Source organism: Bos javanicus, chromosome 1 (assembly GCF_032452875.1).
Source record: "Bos javanicus breed banteng chromosome 1, ARS-OSU_banteng_1.0, whole genome shotgun sequence".
NCBI lineage: Eukaryota > Metazoa > Chordata > Mammalia > Artiodactyla > Bovidae > Bos > Bos javanicus.
This window is the reverse complement of record NC_083868.1, coordinates 68,181,307-68,200,670: the sequence shown is the minus strand read 5'-3', so window position 1 is coordinate 68,200,670 and position 19,364 is coordinate 68,181,307. Positions and strand designations below refer to the sequence as shown.

General features: G+C 40.3%; 1 protein-coding gene across 1 annotated transcript in view; it reads left to right on the top strand.

The window, feature by feature from the left end:
- The first annotated feature begins 2,033 nt into the window (after positions 1 to 2,033).
- Positions 2,034 to 19,364, top strand: part of HACD2 (3-hydroxyacyl-CoA dehydratase 2) — an 89,378-nt gene continuing 72,047 nt past the window's right edge. The window contains exons 1-3 of the mRNA XM_061408003.1: positions 2,034 to 2,243; positions 5,208 to 5,325; positions 15,931 to 15,949. Of these exons, the coding sequence (XP_061263987.1) occupies positions 2,089 to 2,243; positions 5,208 to 5,325; positions 15,931 to 15,949 (292 nt within the window). The 5' untranslated portion in view covers positions 2,034 to 2,088. The remainder of the gene's footprint in view (positions 2,244 to 5,207; positions 5,326 to 15,930; positions 15,950 to 19,364) is intronic.

The window sequence follows — 19,364 nt, the reverse complement described above, 5'->3', positions numbered from 1 at the left end:
ATCACTACGAACAAAGCTAGTGGAGGTGATGGAATTCCAGTTGAGCTATTTCAAATCCTGGAAGATGATGCTGTGTAAGTGCTGCACTCAATATGCCAGCAAATTCGGAAAACTCAGCAGTGGCCACAGGACTGGAAAAGGTCAGCTTTCATTCCAATCCCAAAGAAAGGCAATGCCAAAGAATGCTCAAACTACCGCACAATTGCACTCATCTCACATGCTAGTAAAGTAATGCTCAAAATTCTCCAAGCCAGGCTTCAGCAATATGTGAATTGTGAACTTCCTGATGTTCAAGCTGGTTTTAGAAAAGGTAGAGGAACCAGAGATCAAATTGCCAACATCTGCTGGATCATGGAAAAAGCAAGAGAGTTCCAGAAAAACATCTATTTCTGCTTTATTGACTATGCCAAAGCCTTTGACTGTGTGGATCACAATAAACTGTGGAAAATTCTTCAAGAGATGGGAATACCAGACCACCTGATCTGCCTCTTGAGAAATTTGTATGCAGGTCAGGAAGCAACAGTTAGAACTGGACATGGAACAACAGACTGGTTCCAAATAGGAAAAGGAGTTCGTCAAGGCTGTATATTGTCACCCTGTTTATTTAACTTCTATGCAGAGTACATCATGAGAAACGCTGGACTGGAAGAAACACAAGCTGGAATCAAGATTGCTGGGAGAAGTATCAATAACCTCAGATATGCAGATGACACCACCCTTATGGCAGAAAGTGAAGAAGAACTCAAAAGCCTCTTGATGAAAGTGAAAGTGGAGAGTGAAAAAGTGGGCTTAAAGCTCAACATTCAGGAAACAAAGATCATGGCATCCGGTCCCATCACTTCATGGGAAATAGATGGGGAAACAGTGTCAGACTTTATTTTTCTGGGCTCCAAAATCACTACAGATGGTGACTGCAGCCATGAAATTAAAAGACGCTTACTCCTTGGAAGTAAAGTTATGACCAACCTAGATAGCATATGCAAAAGCAGAGACATTACTTTGCCAACAAAGGTTCGTCTAGTCAAGGCTATGGTTTTTCCTGTGGTCATGTATGGATGTGAGAGTTGGACTGTGAAGAAGCCTCAGCGCTAAAGAATTGATGCTTTTGAACTGTGGTGTTGGAGAAGACTCTTGAGAGTCCCTTGGACTGCAAGGAGATCCAACCAGTCCATTCTGAAGGAGATCAGCCCTGGGATTTCTTTGGAAGGAATGATGCTAAAGCTGAAACTCCAGTGCTTTGGCCACCTCATGCGAAGAGTTGACTCATTGGAAAAGACTCTGATGCTGGGAGGGATTGGGGGCAAGAGGAGAAGGGGACGACAGAGTATGAGATGGCTGGATGGCATCACTGACTGGATGGATGTAAGTCTGAGTGAACTCCGGGAGTTGGTGATGGACAGGGAGGCCTGGCGTGCTGCGATTCATGGGGTCTCAAAGAGTCAGACACGACTGAACGACTGATCTGATCTGATCTGATCTGAGTAACTTAAAAGGCAGGGAATAAACCTTTGGAGACTGAAATCTTCAACCTAGCTACAAGTTAACATAAAGGGCAGTTCCTGCCTGCCTCTGGGGATGATGGGAAACGAAATGTGCGTCAAATGACCTGACTCAAAACGGAAGGTTTACTCCGGCCGTATTACGGGAGAAGATAGGACCACTGGGAGAAGTCACGATGACAAGAGAGAATCAAAGAATCATTTAATCCAGTATGGAGGCGGAAATTATAGGAAAGAGAATAACCACGGACGACGATGCATCTAGATGGTAGAAACAGCGACCCTGCCCAGCAAGGCCAAAGACAATATTGACCTAATCAAGATGGCGCGGGAGGTTATTCTCGGGAGGGCAAAAGCGGCGGTGATTACTCCGTTCCAAGATGGCGGTGGCGACGGAGGCTCGCGGAGGGGCGGAAAGCGCCGGGAGCGTCTTTGCCCTCCTCCAAGATGGCGGCCGCCGTGGGCGTTGTCCCTGGCTCCGCCCCGCGGCCTCCGCTCCGCCTCTCCCGCGTTCTTCCCCCCGCCCTCTCGCTGTGGCCAGTCGGGGCGGTGGGGCTTACGCGAGGAGAGTGGATGCCCGGCACTTGACATGGCGGCAGCGGCGGCGACTGCGGCGTCGAAGGGGAATGGGGGCGGCGGGGGCCGTGCCGGGGCCGGCGAAGCCAGCAGCTCGCGGAGGAAGAAGGGCCCAGGGCCTCTGGCCACGGCATACCTGGTCATCTACAATGTGGTGATGACCGCGGGGTGAGACTGGGGTTTTTGAAGGCGGGGGAGAGCCTGGCCGGGGAGGGGGTTCTGCGGCCGGAGGAGCGGCCCGGCTCGGCCCGCCACGCGCAGCGCAGCCCCCGGCGGCGGGAGTCCGGGCCCCGGGACTTGGGCGCTGAGGGCAACCGAGGCTGGATCCTCCTCCCCTGTGCCTACCCAGGACTCTCGCCCGGGCCGGGGACCGAGCAAGTTCCCAGGCACCGGGTGTGCCCGGAGCTGGAGTTTCGAGGCTCCATGGGGGCTCGGGGAAGGCTGCCTAGGTGGTGGTTCGGAGGGCCTTGGGAGGACAGGTGGGCTGGCCGCACGTCCAGGTCTGGGGGGCGGTGTGCCGGGCGATCCTGCAGCGCGGAGAGCCCAGGCGGCAAGTCACGAATGGCGAGCTGTTCCCTCTAAAGGGAATGGAGGGAGCTGTGGTTGCAGAGTGACCATTTGTTTCCGCGGCTGTTTTCAAAATCCACGATGAGCTTTAATGTGAAAGGTGGTGGCAGAGCGTTCAAAGTTTTTGCCCAGTGACATGAGCAGTTCTGTGCTTTAGGTGAATTTAGACTTTATAGGTCCATGGGGTCGCTGGAGTCGAACCCGACTGAGCGACTTCACTTTCACTTTTCACTTTCATGCATTGGAGAAGGAAATGGCAACCCACTCCAAGTGTTCTTGCCTGGAGAATCCCAGGGACGGGGGAGCCTGCTGGGCTGCCGTCTATGGGGTCGCACAGAGTAGGACACGACTGAAGCGACTAAGCAGCAGCAGCCGCAGACTTTATAGGATGGGTTGGAGCAGGGAGGACTCTAGAGATGGAAGGCAGAGTTACTGGGGAGGAGGGGAATAGACCCTGGAAACAGATTTTACCCTCTCTTGTTTCTTATTTCAGTCCATCCCTTGTCACAGCGAGTTTTGAGTTCTAGTTATGACACTGACTAGCTGTGTGACCTTGGATAAATCATTTAATTTCTCTAGACCTCCGTTTTTTCATCTGTAAAAACTAAAGAGTTGAGCTAGGCGCTCTCCAAGTTTCTCCAATTCTTTCATCTCCTGATTTTTGATCACAGGATCAGACGAATATATAGATTTTTAAATTGTATTCATTTGTAAAAAATTTTTTTTCATTTTATTTTGAAAATTTTCAAACATACAGAAAAGTTGAAAGAACTGTATAATGAACATCTAGTTTGATTTATTTTTAAACTAGATAATACAATGGCCAAATGCAAAATTGAAAATATATACAAGGGCATACAGTGAGAATCTACCCTCCTATCTTCCCTTTCACACAGGTTTCCTCCCTAGAAGGCAGTTAATTTTGTCTGTCTTTTAAGATACTGATACTAGCAAATTGTATAATCATACCCCACCCCTTTTTAAAAATACAAATTCTAATCTATTAGCATTTCAGCACCTTGCTTTTTCACACACACACATGCACAAAACGTATCTTGAGAAGATCATAGGGGCTTTATGACTATTGCTAGAAATAGTATTGAAACCTAGGCTCAGAGAAGTTGTGACTTGCTTATCTTGTTTGAAGTCACAGAACTTGTTAGTAGTAGTTCTGGGTCTAGAACCCATGTCTCTTGACTCAAAGACTAATGAAGAAATATCGCATGCAAGCTTACTTTATCACATAAATGGTCACAGTGTTTTTAAAAGAATATTCAGGAGTGTTATGTGTGTGTTTATATATAAAAATTCTTGTCATCTTAGTAAGGGCATTGTACTGAAGATAGATTTTTAAGATACATTGGGGAAGGTGAAAAGAGTATTTTTAAACCATTAACATAGAGAATAGGGTGGTGGGTAAGAAATGGTATCTTAAACCAGAAAGACAAGTTGGGGGTATGAGAGTAAAGTAAGGTTTTTTCTAGGCCACTAATTGGTAAAGAATCTACCTGCAATGCAGGAGACCCGGTTTGATTCCTGGGTCCGGAAGATCCTCTGGAGCAGGAAATGACTACCCACTCCAGTATTCTTGCCTGGAGCATCCCGTGGACAGAGGAGCCTGGCAGGCTGCAGTCCATGGGATCGCGAGAGACACGACTTAGCAACTAAACCACCACCACCAATACTGAACCAGTAACACCATTAAGGAATTAATTTCTTTCTTTTTTTTTTTTTACAAACTCTTGTTTGATGTCTTTGCATGATAGTTTCTAGAAATAACAGACCACATTCCCCATTGCCTAGTTAAGATTGTACACATAAATAAGTCTGTTAGCACCTTCAAGGAGACATACTTTAATAAAGGTGTACAACATTTCAGTATGGAACTTAACAAATAAAAAGCTACAAGATCTGAGAAATTTATTTTGGAGGAGAGTAGAACAAATGTGTGTTCAGAGCCATATGCCTAAATGCTTCCCTTTTGCATTTTGTATTGATCTGACTTTCTTTACTGAATTGATTTTGAGACTCTCAGCTTAAAAGCCTTTTATTCTAAAAAAAAAAAAAAAAAGCTATTTATTCATGTCATTTGTAGTGTTTTAAAAGAACGGCTTTTAAGGTACCAGTAAGATACTTACATATATAGTTTAAAACATCTTATCTTCACCCTGTTATTATTACAGACCCTTTAACTGCACAGGGCATTAAATTTTCCTGTAATAGTTTCTTTTGTCTTGTACTTTCTGGCACCTAATATAGCCGCTCAAGGACCAATTTAGCTTATTCCCTTCCTTTTGGCCTTGTTCTCAATAGGCAAGGTTGCCAAAAAGCCGAGCTCCAGATGGGTGAGGTGCCACTGTGCTTTTACAAAAGCACTCTTGGTAGGATGTTGCTGATGGTGCAGCATTTCTGTGCATTACATACAGCTTGGCATTTGAGGGTGATAATCCATAAATCCAGGACAGATTCTTGAGGTCACCTTTGGCAGTATCTGTCATTGCCATGTCTTTCTATTATAATCCTACTTAACTTTTTTTTTTTTCCTGATTGCTCTCTTTTTCTTAGGTGGCTCGTTATAGCAGTTGGTCTGGTCAGAGCATACCTGGCTAAGGGTAGCTATCATAGCCTTTATTATTCCATTGAAAAGCCTTTGAAATTCTTCCAAACTGGAGCCTTATTGGAGGTGGGTCCTGAGATTTGTTGCTGTTGATTTCTATTGTAAAATTAAAAACAAGCTACTAAATAATACTGAAGTAGCCATGTTTCTGTTGGATTTGCTTTAAATGTTAAAAACTTGCCTCATAGTATGCTATGTATAATGTTGATGTCTGATTTATCTCTTTGACCAGGTAAAGTAGATCTCGTTTAACTTGCATTACCTGGAATGTGTTTTACATTCAACTTCTATTGGAAATCAAATTAAACAAACTTATATTAGGATTAAAAAAGTTCCAGGAACATTCTAGGGAACTGCTAGCAAACTCGGATACTCTTGGGGCCTGGCATATAATGGGCACAGTGAAGTTGGTAAGTGTAGGATGTCAGGAGTGATAGATATAAAAAATAGTAGAGACTGTCTAGAAGCCTCCAAAAAATTTTTTAAAGAATAGTTTACTAATTTCCCTGTATTAAGGATAATGTATATATCCATTCCTGTCTTCTGGGTTAAGTACGTTAGGATTTTTGAGTGGCAAGTGACAGAAGCCCAATTCAAATTATTTTAAGCAAAAGGAAATTTATTGGCTTCCATAGTTGGTAAAGATATAGGGTTAGCTTACAAAATCAAAGGAACCAGCTCAGGAATGAGGAATGAGAACCAAGGATTTGATGTTGCAGACTCTCTTTCCATCTCTCATCTCTGCTTCCCTGTTTCTCTTTGAATATTGGTCTTAGGCTCTCCTGCACATTGCCTTCGCCACATGGTGGGAGAGAGCTTAGTTTTCTTAGCATCAGGGAAGGATTCTGGTTGGCCTTACTTAGAACAATTACTCTTGCCAGTGATGTGAGATACTTGATTGGTCAGATCTAGGGCACATCCTTCTGGCCAAGAAACTGTAGACTTTGTTAATGGAAAAAGGAAGATGAGATAGCTTTGGGCACACACAATAGCTGTCATAGTTCATTATGGTGAAAATTTTTCAGGTTGCAGAGCAGATCTGGTATTCAGTTTCATTTCACTTAGCCTCTAGGCCAAGCCCATCATGATGTTTGGAAGGATATTTAAGAAAAGACCATTTATCTCTATGAAATAAAATGTGTTACTTCCACCTCTCCCCTAATTTTTGAAAGCAGAAAGTTAACAGTTTTTGTTTTTTTTTCTCTCAGAAAGCAGAGAGATTTTGATACTGTCCTTCCTTATACATTTAAGGTAGATAGTACGATGTAGAGAGCCTCCAGCCGGAGCTTGAGTGCCTTATTCTAAGCATGCTAGTTTTACTAACTTACTTTGTGAATTTGGGTGTGTCATTTATCTCTTGTCTGCCTCTTTTTCTCATTTGTAGAATAATTAGGTGGAAGTAGATTTGTAAAGTTCCTTTCTACCCTAATAGTTTAAGGAAATTTTAGCAAATAGTTTAGGCCATATTTTAAACTTGGAGGCTGAAATTCTTTTGGAAAGAGGCAGTAGTAAATAAGTAGAACTTGTCTCCCAGACCTTTGGCCCACACAGTTCTCTAAAGCTACAGAGAAGCGAATTTGGAATCAAGACCATTAGAAACTGCCTCAGTGCTTGATACACTAAGAAGTTGTACCCCATTGGAATAATGTAATAATTTAAAGGGGATTCTGTCTATGTAAGACTTGGTAATATTAAAGGTATAATTTTTAAAATTTAAGAATATCTTAGGGAAAGTAGTGACCTTAAATAGTGTGATACAAAAATCCACTTAGGAACCAAATCTTAGCCTGGGAGGGATTAGCCCATTTATCCTTATAGAATTTTTAATAGGGATTTAAGAAAATACTTTGGAGTTTTGGTTTTATCTCTATTATCCCCAGTAAAAACCAATTTGGTGACAAATCCTGGATTTGATTCTGGAAAAGGTACTCTGCAAAATGAATGAAGACTCCCTGCAATGTGCAGTGTATTAGCTTTGTAGATGGCAGCGGTGGGAAGGGACCGCCTCAACTGGGGAGAAGAGATCAGGCTTGCTAGAACAGCGTTTCCTGAGCTGTCCATTAAGGAATGTTTTCTTGCCTACCCAGCCTAGATGGTATGATAATTACATGTGCTTAGTATTGTTTAGTTACAGATAAGTTGTCCTTTTGTGAATTATTAGTGTTTAATAATAAACCCTGTTTATAGGAGGAACAAATGTGTCCAGGGAGGTCAGCCACTCACTTGTACCTCTGTAAGAATATTCTGAATTATAATTTGTATGATTATTCCTTAGTAGGTTCTATGAGAGTTTGCTTTCAGAGAAAATAGACTTTACTTGTTCTCAAGAAACTTCAAATCTTCTCAGGAAAATATAACACTTTGCTTTTTAAAAAATTTAAAAACATTTACTAAGCATGTGTAAATGGACATGTAGTAATGTAATACAGGAAGACTTTCTGAGGAAATTAAATGAAGTTTTGCAAAATATGTACAAGATATATTGAGTTTGTGAAACAATAATGTAGCTTTTTAATAAAATAGAAATCCTAATTTTTTTTCCCACATACTCATACAAGAATGTCTTGAGTAATTTTTATAGATAGTTTTCCAAAATATTCCACAGGTGATAGTTAAATAAGTATGTGCTTGAGTCACTGTGATGGGTACCATGGAGACTGAACCCTTGCTGATAAAGATATTAAATTTTATTGAGTAGATAATTATGTTAGGACCGTTGGCTAGAGATTATAGAAACCTCCTTGACTGACTTCATCTGTAATAAGGGGAATTTGTTATAAATGTATAGTATGTCCCATGGACCCCAGTGGTGGGGCTGCATCTGGGACCTAGTAATGGCCTGAAATCAGGGACTGGAGCACCACTGGGGACCCAGGAGTTCTTGCTGTGTTTCTTTACCATGTTCTCTCTCTTTCTCTGAGTCTTCTCTTCCTGCAGACTGGTTTTTGTTTTTTTTTTTTGGTTTCTTAGTCTATGTGGCAGACCATGGTAACAGAAAACTCCTGAGATTGTAGTTTCTGCAATCAAGAGAGCAGCTAATTAAAAGCAATCTTATTTGCATTTCCATATTCCGAGTGAAGAGCCTAATTGTCCAGCTTAAATTAGGTACTTACTTCTGGTCCAGTCACCTATAGACAAGAGCAGGATCACATTAACCATATAGAAGTTGGAGGGAAGGGACAGTCTCTAGAAAAGTGGCTTTAGGCAGCAAGCCCAAGAAAGTGTGTACCAAAGTCATGAGACACAGTACAGTGAAGATAATGAGATATGAGATGATTTATAAGTTGATAGAAAGTAAAATGCTGATAACTTTGTGAGCCAAGAGATCAGTGTGTGAATAAATACATTGTTTCTTGAGTTGAATCTGGAGTAATCCTGGGAGTTAATTAACATAGGTAACAAAAGTATATTTTTTAAATGCCATTCATAGATAAATAAAAGATGGTATCTCCATACTGTAAAGTGAATGAATTACTGGTACTTGTTACAACATGGATGAATCTTGAAAACATGCTTTGTGAAAGAAGCTAGAAACAAAAGGCTATGTGTTTGATTCCATTTATATGAAATATCCAGAATAGGCAAATTCAAAGAGACAGAAAGTGAATTAATGGTTGCCAAGGGCTGTGACTGCTTATGGGTACAGGATTTCTTTTTAAGGTGATGAAAATGTTCTTGAATTAAATGGTGGTATGGTTGTACAACCTTAGAAACATAACTGAAAATCACTGAATTGTATACTCTAAGTGAATTTTGTGATATGTGAATTATATCTCAGTTTTTAAAATACCATTCATCTATAATGACCTATGGATAAATTTTCTTTTTACTTTATTCTTTTCTGAGGTGTCCATGATAGTCCTGGATAAGGAAGGACTCTCTTTCCTGTTGAGAACTGGGTTAAAATTAGAAATTGGTAGATTGATCCTACATTATGGCACTTTAAACTTATTTCTAACAGAATTTGGATTTCTAAATATATTTAGTTAACGTAAGACTGTAATTACCACAAAGACACTTTCAGGTACTTGTAATTGGATGTGCCTCTGTGATTGACAGTGAGGATTTCAATAAGTTAAGGACTGCTCTGCAGAGACATTCATTGTTTTTGCTAAATAGACCATCTTCCACACATGTCCATCAGTACATACACCATTTACCAGCCACTGTCCATCTTGGACTGTCTAATGGACCACAGGCACCCCTTTTCCTTCTTATTGTCTTCCAGATCCCTCTAATGCTTGGAACCCTCTTAGCTACCAAAAAAAAAAAGAAAGAAAAAAGTTTCATTTGTTATCTTTTCTCTTGAGTTGATTTAGGGTTGGGTCTGAAATGGCCAAACTGGTTGGTTCTGGGGAAGGAAAGAAGACAGTTTTGTTGTTTTCTAAGTCCCATCTCTGTATTCTGCTCTGACTCTTATACCTCACCTCACAACTCTCCTCAGATCCTTTGATGAAACAGGAAACTGATTTGGATATTTCTCTAAAATACAGAAAATTCTTAAGAACTTGTAGTATCCTTAGGAAGAGGGCTCCAATCTTGTCTCCCTCCTGCGTTTTTGTCTTTTTACCTCAACTACTGAGTGAGTTTTTTTTTTTTCCACAGAAATATTAGGTGATTGGTTTCTGTGATGTTACTAATACAGTCATACATTTTAGGCACATTATCTGTTAAGTTTGCTTTTCTGAACTCATCTGGGTACCTAACCATCACCTGTAATGTTTTTCTTCTTTGTGGAAACATGCTGATTTCTCAATAATGATTTTTAAAAGGAACTTCTGAAACAAGCTATATGCACATTTTAGACTCCTTTTTTCTGAGCCCTTGTTTTGAGACACCAGACCTCTGAGTCTTCTGAAGAGCAAGCAGAGCAAGTCATAGTGGAGCTACCTGACACAAACGGGAATGACAAGAAACCAGACAAACCAGCTTCAGAAACTGAAAACCAGAGGGGAACAGAACTTGGGTATAATTAATAAGTGTCACAACATCAGAAGGGAAGAGGGAGACTGTGGGAAACAGGAGTCCGCCCACACAGGCCTCACTGCTTAACAACTCAAGCAAATAGAAGCAAATTGATATGGTATTCAGAGAAGACAGGTAATGGCTGTAAAAAAGAGCATGCTGATTTTTTTTTTTTTAAATAAAGAGAACTGAAAATATCAATGGTTGCAGTTCAGGACAGGAAGGAGTGTGCAGTGCAGAAAAGTATGTAATATGTACTGAAGATTCAAGAAAGGCAGGAGTTCCTGGTTATGGTCTCAGATAAAATAGATTACAGAGCAGAGACCTTTGGTGGACTAGCTAATATGTAAATGATTATCAGTACCACAGAAAAAGCATACAGGAAAGTAGTGGAACTTAACAGACTAATAGTGTAGTAGAACCAAGATATCTAGAAAAGAGATTGAGAGTATCGAACCTGTCAAGATATATGGCTACCAGAAATAGAAAAGATTGGAAAGTATAATTCAAAAATAATCAGGAAAAATTCTAGAAAATTATTTGGAAGTGAAAGCCCCTCTCAGTGTGATTATTGAGAGTGTGTGGAGTAATACATAGGAGCTGTTTTTCAAGGGAAAAACTCTTCCCTTCCTGAGGACCTGCTTGTTAAATTTTTAAACTTAAAATGAATATAAGTGATTTCTAACAGAAAAGAGAAAATCTTCAGATGTAATAGTAAAACAACTTGGAACCTTAGACTTTGAAAAATAAAAATATTCTTATGAAGCCAGGAGAATGCATTAGGTCTCTGAATAAGAGACCATGCAGTTTCCTACAGATGGAGACATTTTGAAAACACTTACCAAAATAATAGAACTTTTAAAGAATCCCATCAAAGGGTTTCTAACTGATGTATAAATAAATAAAATTAATTCTTTAGACCGGCATTGTCCAGAAGAACTTTTGCAATGATAATACTTCAAATCTGTGCTATCTGTCCAATACACTAGCTACTGTTGAGTCCATGGGGTAGGTGAGACTGAGAAAATGACTTTCTAGTTTTATTTCCTTATAATTTAAACTGAAATAAGCTCTACTGCATTGGCAGCATAGCTTTAGACCGTGGTACAGATTGCAAGTCTTCCCTGTAGCTCAAATGGTAAAGAATCTGCCTGCAACTCAGGAGACCTGGGTTTGACCCCTGGGTCGGGAAGATCCTCTGGAGAAGGGAATGGCAGTCCACTCCAGTATTCTTGCCTGGAGAATCCCATGGACAGAGGAGCCTGGTGGCTACAGTCCGTAGAATCGCAGAGTCGGACACGATTGAGCAACTAACAGTACTACTACAGCAATAAGGGTGGAATGACCCAAACCTTCATTCCCAAGGAGTCCGAGTCCTTAGTCATTCTACCTCTGTTTGGTTTCTGTAAGTTTTTCATTAACCTTTACTATTGGAAATGCTAACAGGTGCCTCATATCTGGCTTCTGTACATAGTCTACTTTGCCTCCATTCCCTATGGCAACGTGATCTCAATCAGGATCAACCATTCCATCCATCAGTAAACCCTGTTTTTGTTTATGTTCAGTAGCATAAATAAGGAGCCCAAAATGGCCAGGGGGCAGTCTAATCTTCCAGTTCAGTAGAACCATTGTTGTGTCACCTGGTGCAGCCAGTAACCTGTGGAGACTAAGATCTTTTAAACCAGTAGAGCTCAGCATTGCCAGAATGGAAAGCAAAAATTCTTCAGGTGAGTGAACAGGGGTAATAGTGAGAGTAGCCACTCCTGCTTCCTCCTCTGGATTCTTGGAACTTTGTAATCCGGTTGTGAGGAATACAGCATCTGTGATTCAAAGTGTAGACAGCGTCCTGTGAGGCAGAACCCCATTATCTGAAGGTAAGATTCCCCAATTGGCATTATAACTTAGTCTTCAGTAAAGCATTCTTCCTTTCAGCTAAGCCAGGCATTTCTGGTTGATGAGGTGTGTGGTAAGATCAGATGATTCAGTGAGCCTGAGCCCACTGAATGATGTATGGATTTATTTTGCTGTGAAGTGTGTTCTTTGACCAAACACAGTACTGTTAGAATGCCATGATGGTGGATAAGGCACTCTGTGAATGTATAGATGGTAAGGCTGGCAGACCCATTGTGGTCAAAGAAGGCAAACCATATCTAGAATATGTGTTTATTCCAGTAAGTACAAATATCTGCTCCCTCCTTGATGGACAAAGTCCAATGTAATCAACCTACCATCAGGGTGTATGCTATCCTCCTGGGAAATGGTATTTTATAGGGCATTTAATGTTGATCTCCGCTGTTAGCAGATTAGGCACTCAGCAGTAGGGTTAACCAGGTCTGCCTTGCTAACAGGAAGTTCATGTTGCTGAGCCCATGCATAGCCTCCATTCTTGCTGCCATGGCCAATTTGTTCATGAGTCTATTGAGGAAACACTAGGGTGGCTGGGAAAAGAGGCTAATTGATATTAATAATGTATATCATTTTGTTCACTCTTATTAAGAGTCTCCTTTACAATGGATGCAGTTTGGTGAGCATTCATGTGAGATAGGCTTCCCTAATAGCTCAGTTGGTAAAGAATTCACCTGCAATGCAGGAGACCCCAGTTCGATTCCTGGGTTGGGAAGATCCACTGGAGAAGGGATAAGCTACCCATTCCAATATTCTTGGGCTTCCCTTGTGGCTCAGATGGTAAAGAATCCGCCTGCAATGCAGGAAACCTGTGTTCGATCCCTGGGATGGAAAGATTCCCTGGAGGAGGGAAAGGCTACCCACTCCAGTGTTCTGGCCTAGAGAATTCCATGGGCTATTCAGGAATATACTGAATATCTTGTTCCTTGAATACCTTTGACTTCCTCTTCTACCACCAGCCGGAGAAAACTGCTTTTAAAAGACTGGCCCGGTTGGATCAGGCCTATCCATATAATCTCTGTACCTGAAAGTCCATTGACTTCAGACTTCTAACTACATTTGCAAAATTCCTACCCTGTGGTTCCTTGTTTAGTGTTTGATTGGATAATTTAGGAACAGGAATCTTACGGGAATCATCTTTACTGTTCTACCACAGTTGGAATGAAGAGGGAACTTAACTGAAATAAAGATATCTCAAAATTGAGTAATTTGTTCACTCTGCACATTCTGTTCTGTAAGCATTATAGCATTTTCAGCTGGCATAGTTAGTTGAAAAGGATTTCAGTGCAATAGTGTTATAACTGCAAAAGCCATGAAACTGATTGAAAATATGAAACAGACTTGAGATTCCTGTTCAGACTTTAGGTTAATGGCAACACATGTAATGTAGGAATCTCATTCAATTTCTTTAATATAACTACTTTAATAGTATTTTATATTGCCTTTGTTTGAATCACTTTCATCCTAAAAGTATTCCCAGTCTATTACACAACCACGTTATCACATCATCTCGGTATTTTCATTTGTTTTTTTTTTTGTCTAATCCATATTCTTTTCCTTGTCTTACCATTCAAAGTATATCATCTCCAAGTTCTTTTTACAGACTAGGCACAGGTTATATGTCTCAATGGGATTTCAAGTGAGAAGGATACGTTTTTGGTGATACTTTCTTACTGCCCTATCCTGGGACATTATCTAGGGGATTATTTTGACATCACACAAATAAATAAGACCTAACTTGATTTGTGATAATGTTTATGCTTCCTCATTTCCTCTACTTTGTTATTTACTTGCTGTCATTATTCTAACTTCAGTTAAGATTCTTTCCCTATGTTCATTATTGTTTTAATACTGTTTCTGTTCTAGTGCTGGCCTGTGCCTCTGCTCTGTTATTTTCCTATTCTTGCCCAAAGTGCTTTCTGATACTCTTATTTTTAAATCCAAACGTATTAATCATAAGTTGATACCTGTATCTGAGTGCTTCATTATGTCATTGTGTCCCCAAGCATTTATATGTGGAAATACACGTTTTTTTAAATAAACAACTTTCTTCTTATTCCTAATTTACGTGTCAGTTAGGATGTTGTTTATTTGTTTTCATTTTTGTATAGGTGAGTTATACCATCTCTGAATTATATAATAAAGGAGGCAGTATAAAATATGTGATTAAAAGGGAGAGGTTGGGTCTCATGTGACTAAGATCTGTTGTGTCACACAAAGAAGATATGAGTGGCCTTAAGGGTTATATGTCCTTTTCTGCAGGGTCCCTGTTGTGAATCAGCAGCCTGGCTGTCTTGCCACATACATGAATAGAGTAGGTTTTCTGTCTAGGCATTATCATCTGTCACGTCTCAAAGGATGCTGGTTGCTCATCTTTCATTCCATTTCATTTTAATCAGCATGTAGCTTAGTTTTCCTTGATCTTGCAACAGGAGGTTCAGCTTATCTTGTAATATTCACACATTTGAGGTTCTTAGTAGTGTTTTCTTTCGAAAAATGTAAGATTTGAAGTTTAGTAATTCTTTTGTTCTCTTATCAGTTATCAACAAATTTGTGCAGCTTGATTTTTTTTTTTTAATCCCAAGCCACCCTCTGCCCCACTGTCTTCAAAAAAGACTTAGCAGAATAGTAGACTTGAGTACAGAATCTTACTAGGCATGTTGTAGATAAAGTTAAATCTTGTCAAGTTATAGTTTTTTCAGATATAACTAATGTACAGTGAAATGATAGAAAATGCAGTAGACTAGAAATAAAGTCTAGGTTCTTGATCCTGAATATCACTTACTACCTTGTTTAAGTTGGACAACTTTTCTAAGTCTTTGTTTTTTCATCTGGAAATAGAGGTATATGTCCTGCCCATCTGCCAGGGTTATTATAGTTTCAAACAACACAATGACAGCTACAGAAATGTTAATTCTAAAATGCACTGCAATAGTTGTTAGTCTTATTGTCCAGAAAAACTTTGGTCATTAAATCAATCTTATAGATGGCTTCAAATTACTTTAGTATTACCACCCAGGTTAAGGTGCTAGATACAGGATGAATTAGAAGGGGATTTGGAAAAACCTAATTGGCTGGTTAGATGGCCATTGAGGTAGAGAGGAGATAGCAGACTCGTCTATGCACTGGAAATAAAAAACTGGGGAAGATGTGCCAGAAGCATTGGCAGGACTCGGAAACTTGCTTGATTTGGGGGTGAGGGAAAGGAAAGAGCAGTTGAATTGAGAGTGGGAGGTTGGTGAAGAGGCAGGTAGGTATGAAAGAAAGAGAGGGTGAACTATCTGTTGAAGCGTGCCAGTCTAGCTTTAGATGTCCAAAGGAATGTGGGGCTGGAGTTCAAAGAAATCTGGGATTAGAGATTAGATGGGGCCCAAGGGTGGAGCTTTGTAGAATGAATGTCTGTGCTGAAGGGCCTGCCAGGCAAGGAAGGTGTCTTCTGATTCTGTGCTCCACAGTCTGTGACAGTTCCGTACAGTGTGGCTCAGGGGACTTGGACACTACTGCTCTTGCTAGTTTCTGTCTTACAAAAGAAGTCACTGCCATCTGCTAAGCTATAGGGTGAGGTGTACTCCCTAGCAAATCCTCCACAGATAAATAAACTAAAAATGAACAAAAAACTGAATAAGAATTTGCATTTTGTTAAATACCCTGTAATGAAGTTTAAAAATAGAATGTTCATTTTTAAAATTCAATACTGCTGGCAGACACTGCTCTATTCTGAGTGAAGGCTAATTTGTATGAAATAAAGCTATTAATATAATATTCTTTACTAATTCTCTTTCCCCCCTTTTTTCTCTCCAGATTTTACACTGTGCAATAGGTAAGTATAGAACCCCCCCACCTGCTACTTAGATACTGTGAATTCTGCTTTTTTTTTTAAAGTCATAAATGATAGGTTGATTAGATTCTTACTGAACATTAAAAAAAACTAAACTTGAATGATTATTTATAAAATTGCTTAGGCTCTTGGCTTCTAAAGTCATAGGTACTATTTAGATGTTCATTGAACATTTTATTAAATGCCATGGCTATTTTTCTGTGTCATTTTAAAAAGGTTTCTCCTACCTTCTGAATAAAGGATAAATAGAGAAACACTAACATATTTATAACCATGTGACTTGGAGTGCTAGACTTTGTTGAAAGCCCTCTTTGATTACTTAAATGTTATGTTCTCTGCCTTATCTCTTAAAATGGAGTACTGTGTATATTGCCTACCTCATAGATGAATATTTAATGTATGTGAGAGGGATTGGAAAGTACAAAGGGTTATACAAATGTGAAGGATTTTTACTAAAAGCAGATGCAGTGTGTTTCCCTTTGGGAGAATGGGGAAGGTTATCAAATTCTGCTGTAGAACTGAGGCAAAGCTTCTAGTCTCGCGTGGCTAGACTCCTCTCAGCAGAAATCAATTTTGGAAAGTTGATAGACCCTGTGGAGTAAGCCCATGGTGGTTGCTGTCTGTATATTTGGATTTCTTACTCCAAGGGAGGATTCAAAGTTGATAACTCATTGAGAAGCACCAAAGGTCTGAAAACTCCAAAACTGTGCACTCAAACCATTAGGGCCCTGGTCAACATAATTGATAAATGAAATGGGCATTTATTATATTTGGGGCTCTGAGGAATTCAGAGATGAGGAGACTTACAGTTTAGGTGGAAACCGAGCAAGCTCTCCACCGTGGGCCGTAAAGGGATCACTCTGATACCTGGACTCCATTACTTTTAAAGAAGACAGATATCTTCTTTATAAAGAATTGCACCTCAGTTATTTTCTCACTAGAAGGAGGTCTGCAATCAGGAGTTTCTGAAATGATTTGCAGAATATTGTATGAAGGTGTCTATGTTTATTTGGGAAGGTATGTAGCATTCATAGCTTTCATAGATTCTCAGAGTGAGTATGTGATTCAGAAGGTTAAGAAAGGCTGCTTTAGCACCTTTAAGCAAGAGATTTGAAAGGAGCTTGGAGACTCATTTATTTTCAAATGGTCTGAGCTTTACCAGAGAAGTTAAGGGACCTGGACCAGGTCACATGGTCACTAAATGGTACAGCCTCACTTGGGACCTGGCCAGTCTAAGCCAGAGCCCACCTGCCTGACTATTTTATGATGATTGGGTTTCAGCTGGTGTATAGTCTTTGGTACGTTCTCTTTTTAGTCCTTTATCTATAGTTTTGAGACGAAAAATGTGTCCCTTCTTAAATGCTTAAATTTGCAGATTGGGGATTATATTCAGCCAGACAGAGTTCTGGAACCACTTCAGCCCTCTCCACGTGACTCAGCCCTGTTCCCCAACTCTCTTAACCTTCAGCTGCCTCTGTGTAAAGCTCTTAGATGTGTATTTTGCATATTTTAGTATTTTAATTATTATTTAACTGTATTTTAATACCCAAATCTCTTGCGTCTCTCTTATAATATATTCTCAGGCCTCTTTATAAAATTTCTACTCCTAGAAATAAGATTTTGGGCAAGTATATTTATTCATTCACACCAGGAACTTGATTGAATGCCTCCCAGATGGGGCAAGACACTGATGGGTAGTGGGAGTAGGGAGGTAAATAGGCACAGACTTGGGCTCAGGAGGCCCACAGTCAGATGGCCCCCCTCGGCGCTTCTGTAATGGGATGCACTCCGAGGACTAGCATCTATGTCACACTCTGCGCTGACGGTTCATTGACCCGTGTCCCTAGGTCTTCGTGTGGTGCATGACACACAGGAGATACTTTAAAATTCCTTCTTATTTTCTCAAGAACCTTGTTCTATCAGTGAGTCTGTCTCTTGGATCATCACCCTTTGTCATCTGCCTTTTCCATCTCATCTCACAAGAATGTTCCATCCTGAAAATAATTGTTAACCTCACCTTTGACCCTTCCTTCCCCGCTTGTTCCTGTATAATTCCTCTGCATCCCTTTGACCAGGCTCATCAATGCTGCACCCTCTCCGTTACCCACACTTCCATAGCCAGGTGGTCATCAGGTTTGCTCAGTTCTGTTTTCTAAATAGTTCTGAGTCTCCTGTTTTTTCCAGTCCTATTCAGGACCTGAGTATGTCTTATCTGGATTTCCATATGGATCTCCCTGAACTTGTAGGCTTATGATATTAATATTAGTAATAATAACAGCGATTAATATTAATATTATTAATAATATAATAAGTGTTTACTGTGTCCCAGTGCTTTACATTTATTATTTGTTTACTTCCCAATTTACAGTTGACAAGACTGAGGCGTAGAAGGTTTTATATCTCTCCAAGGTTCATGTAGCTAATAAGCCCTACAGCTAGAAGTTGAACTTATGGCTGTGTGGCTTCAAGTCTGCTTACATCTCTCAAGGGATTTAGTTAAAAGATAATTCTGAGCATGTCGCTTGTGTGCCTAAAACCCTTCACTGGTTTAAACTTCTTCATGATTTGGACCCTGCCCTCCTCCCTAGCCTTACCTGTGTCCCTGCCTCCCACCCCATGCTTCAGCAACCCTGACCTCATGGTATCCCACACCCGGCCCACCCCCCACACACCCCCCAATAAGCCATGCCACTGCGCTTTTCTTACCTCTGCTCTGTGCCCAGGCTTTGTGCTCTGCCTGTAGTAGTAGCCCACCCTCTGCAGCAGGCAACTTCTCCTAGTAAACTCTCCTGCCACCCACTGGCTAGATTATATACCATTCTTCACTTTCCTCTAATACCCTGCAACTCTTTTATTGCACTTTCCACAATGTACTATGCTCTGTCACTGTACCTGTATCTCTCACCAACATCACTGAATGTTTCTGAGAATGGGAACTGTTTCCTGTTTTCTGTGTCTTAGCGCTTAACAGTTTATGGCTCCTAATGGGAGCTCGGTGAACTTAATCCTACTTGGTGATCATAATGCTACTAAATTCTGGTGACATTTTCCAAAACTTGTTTCAAAATGTTTTCAGTTCCTTAAAAATTCAATAAGAATAATCATAAATAGGCTGTTTTTAGCATTGGCCTAAAGGCAGTCCTTTATTATTATTATTATTTTTTTACTCATGATTTGAGTTTACTTTTGAAATGATGGTTTATTTTCCTGTGTCTTTCTGCAACTTCACTGTACCAGCTTGGTCTTTTAGAAACTTGTTTTAGAGCCTTGCGATGTCTTTAGTTTGCATATTGTTGATAAGAAATCTAGACCTCAGTCAGACCTGGGTTACTTACTAGCTGTGACTTTCAAGATGTCACAACTTCTGTGTGTCTTCCTTTCTTCATCAATAAAAGGA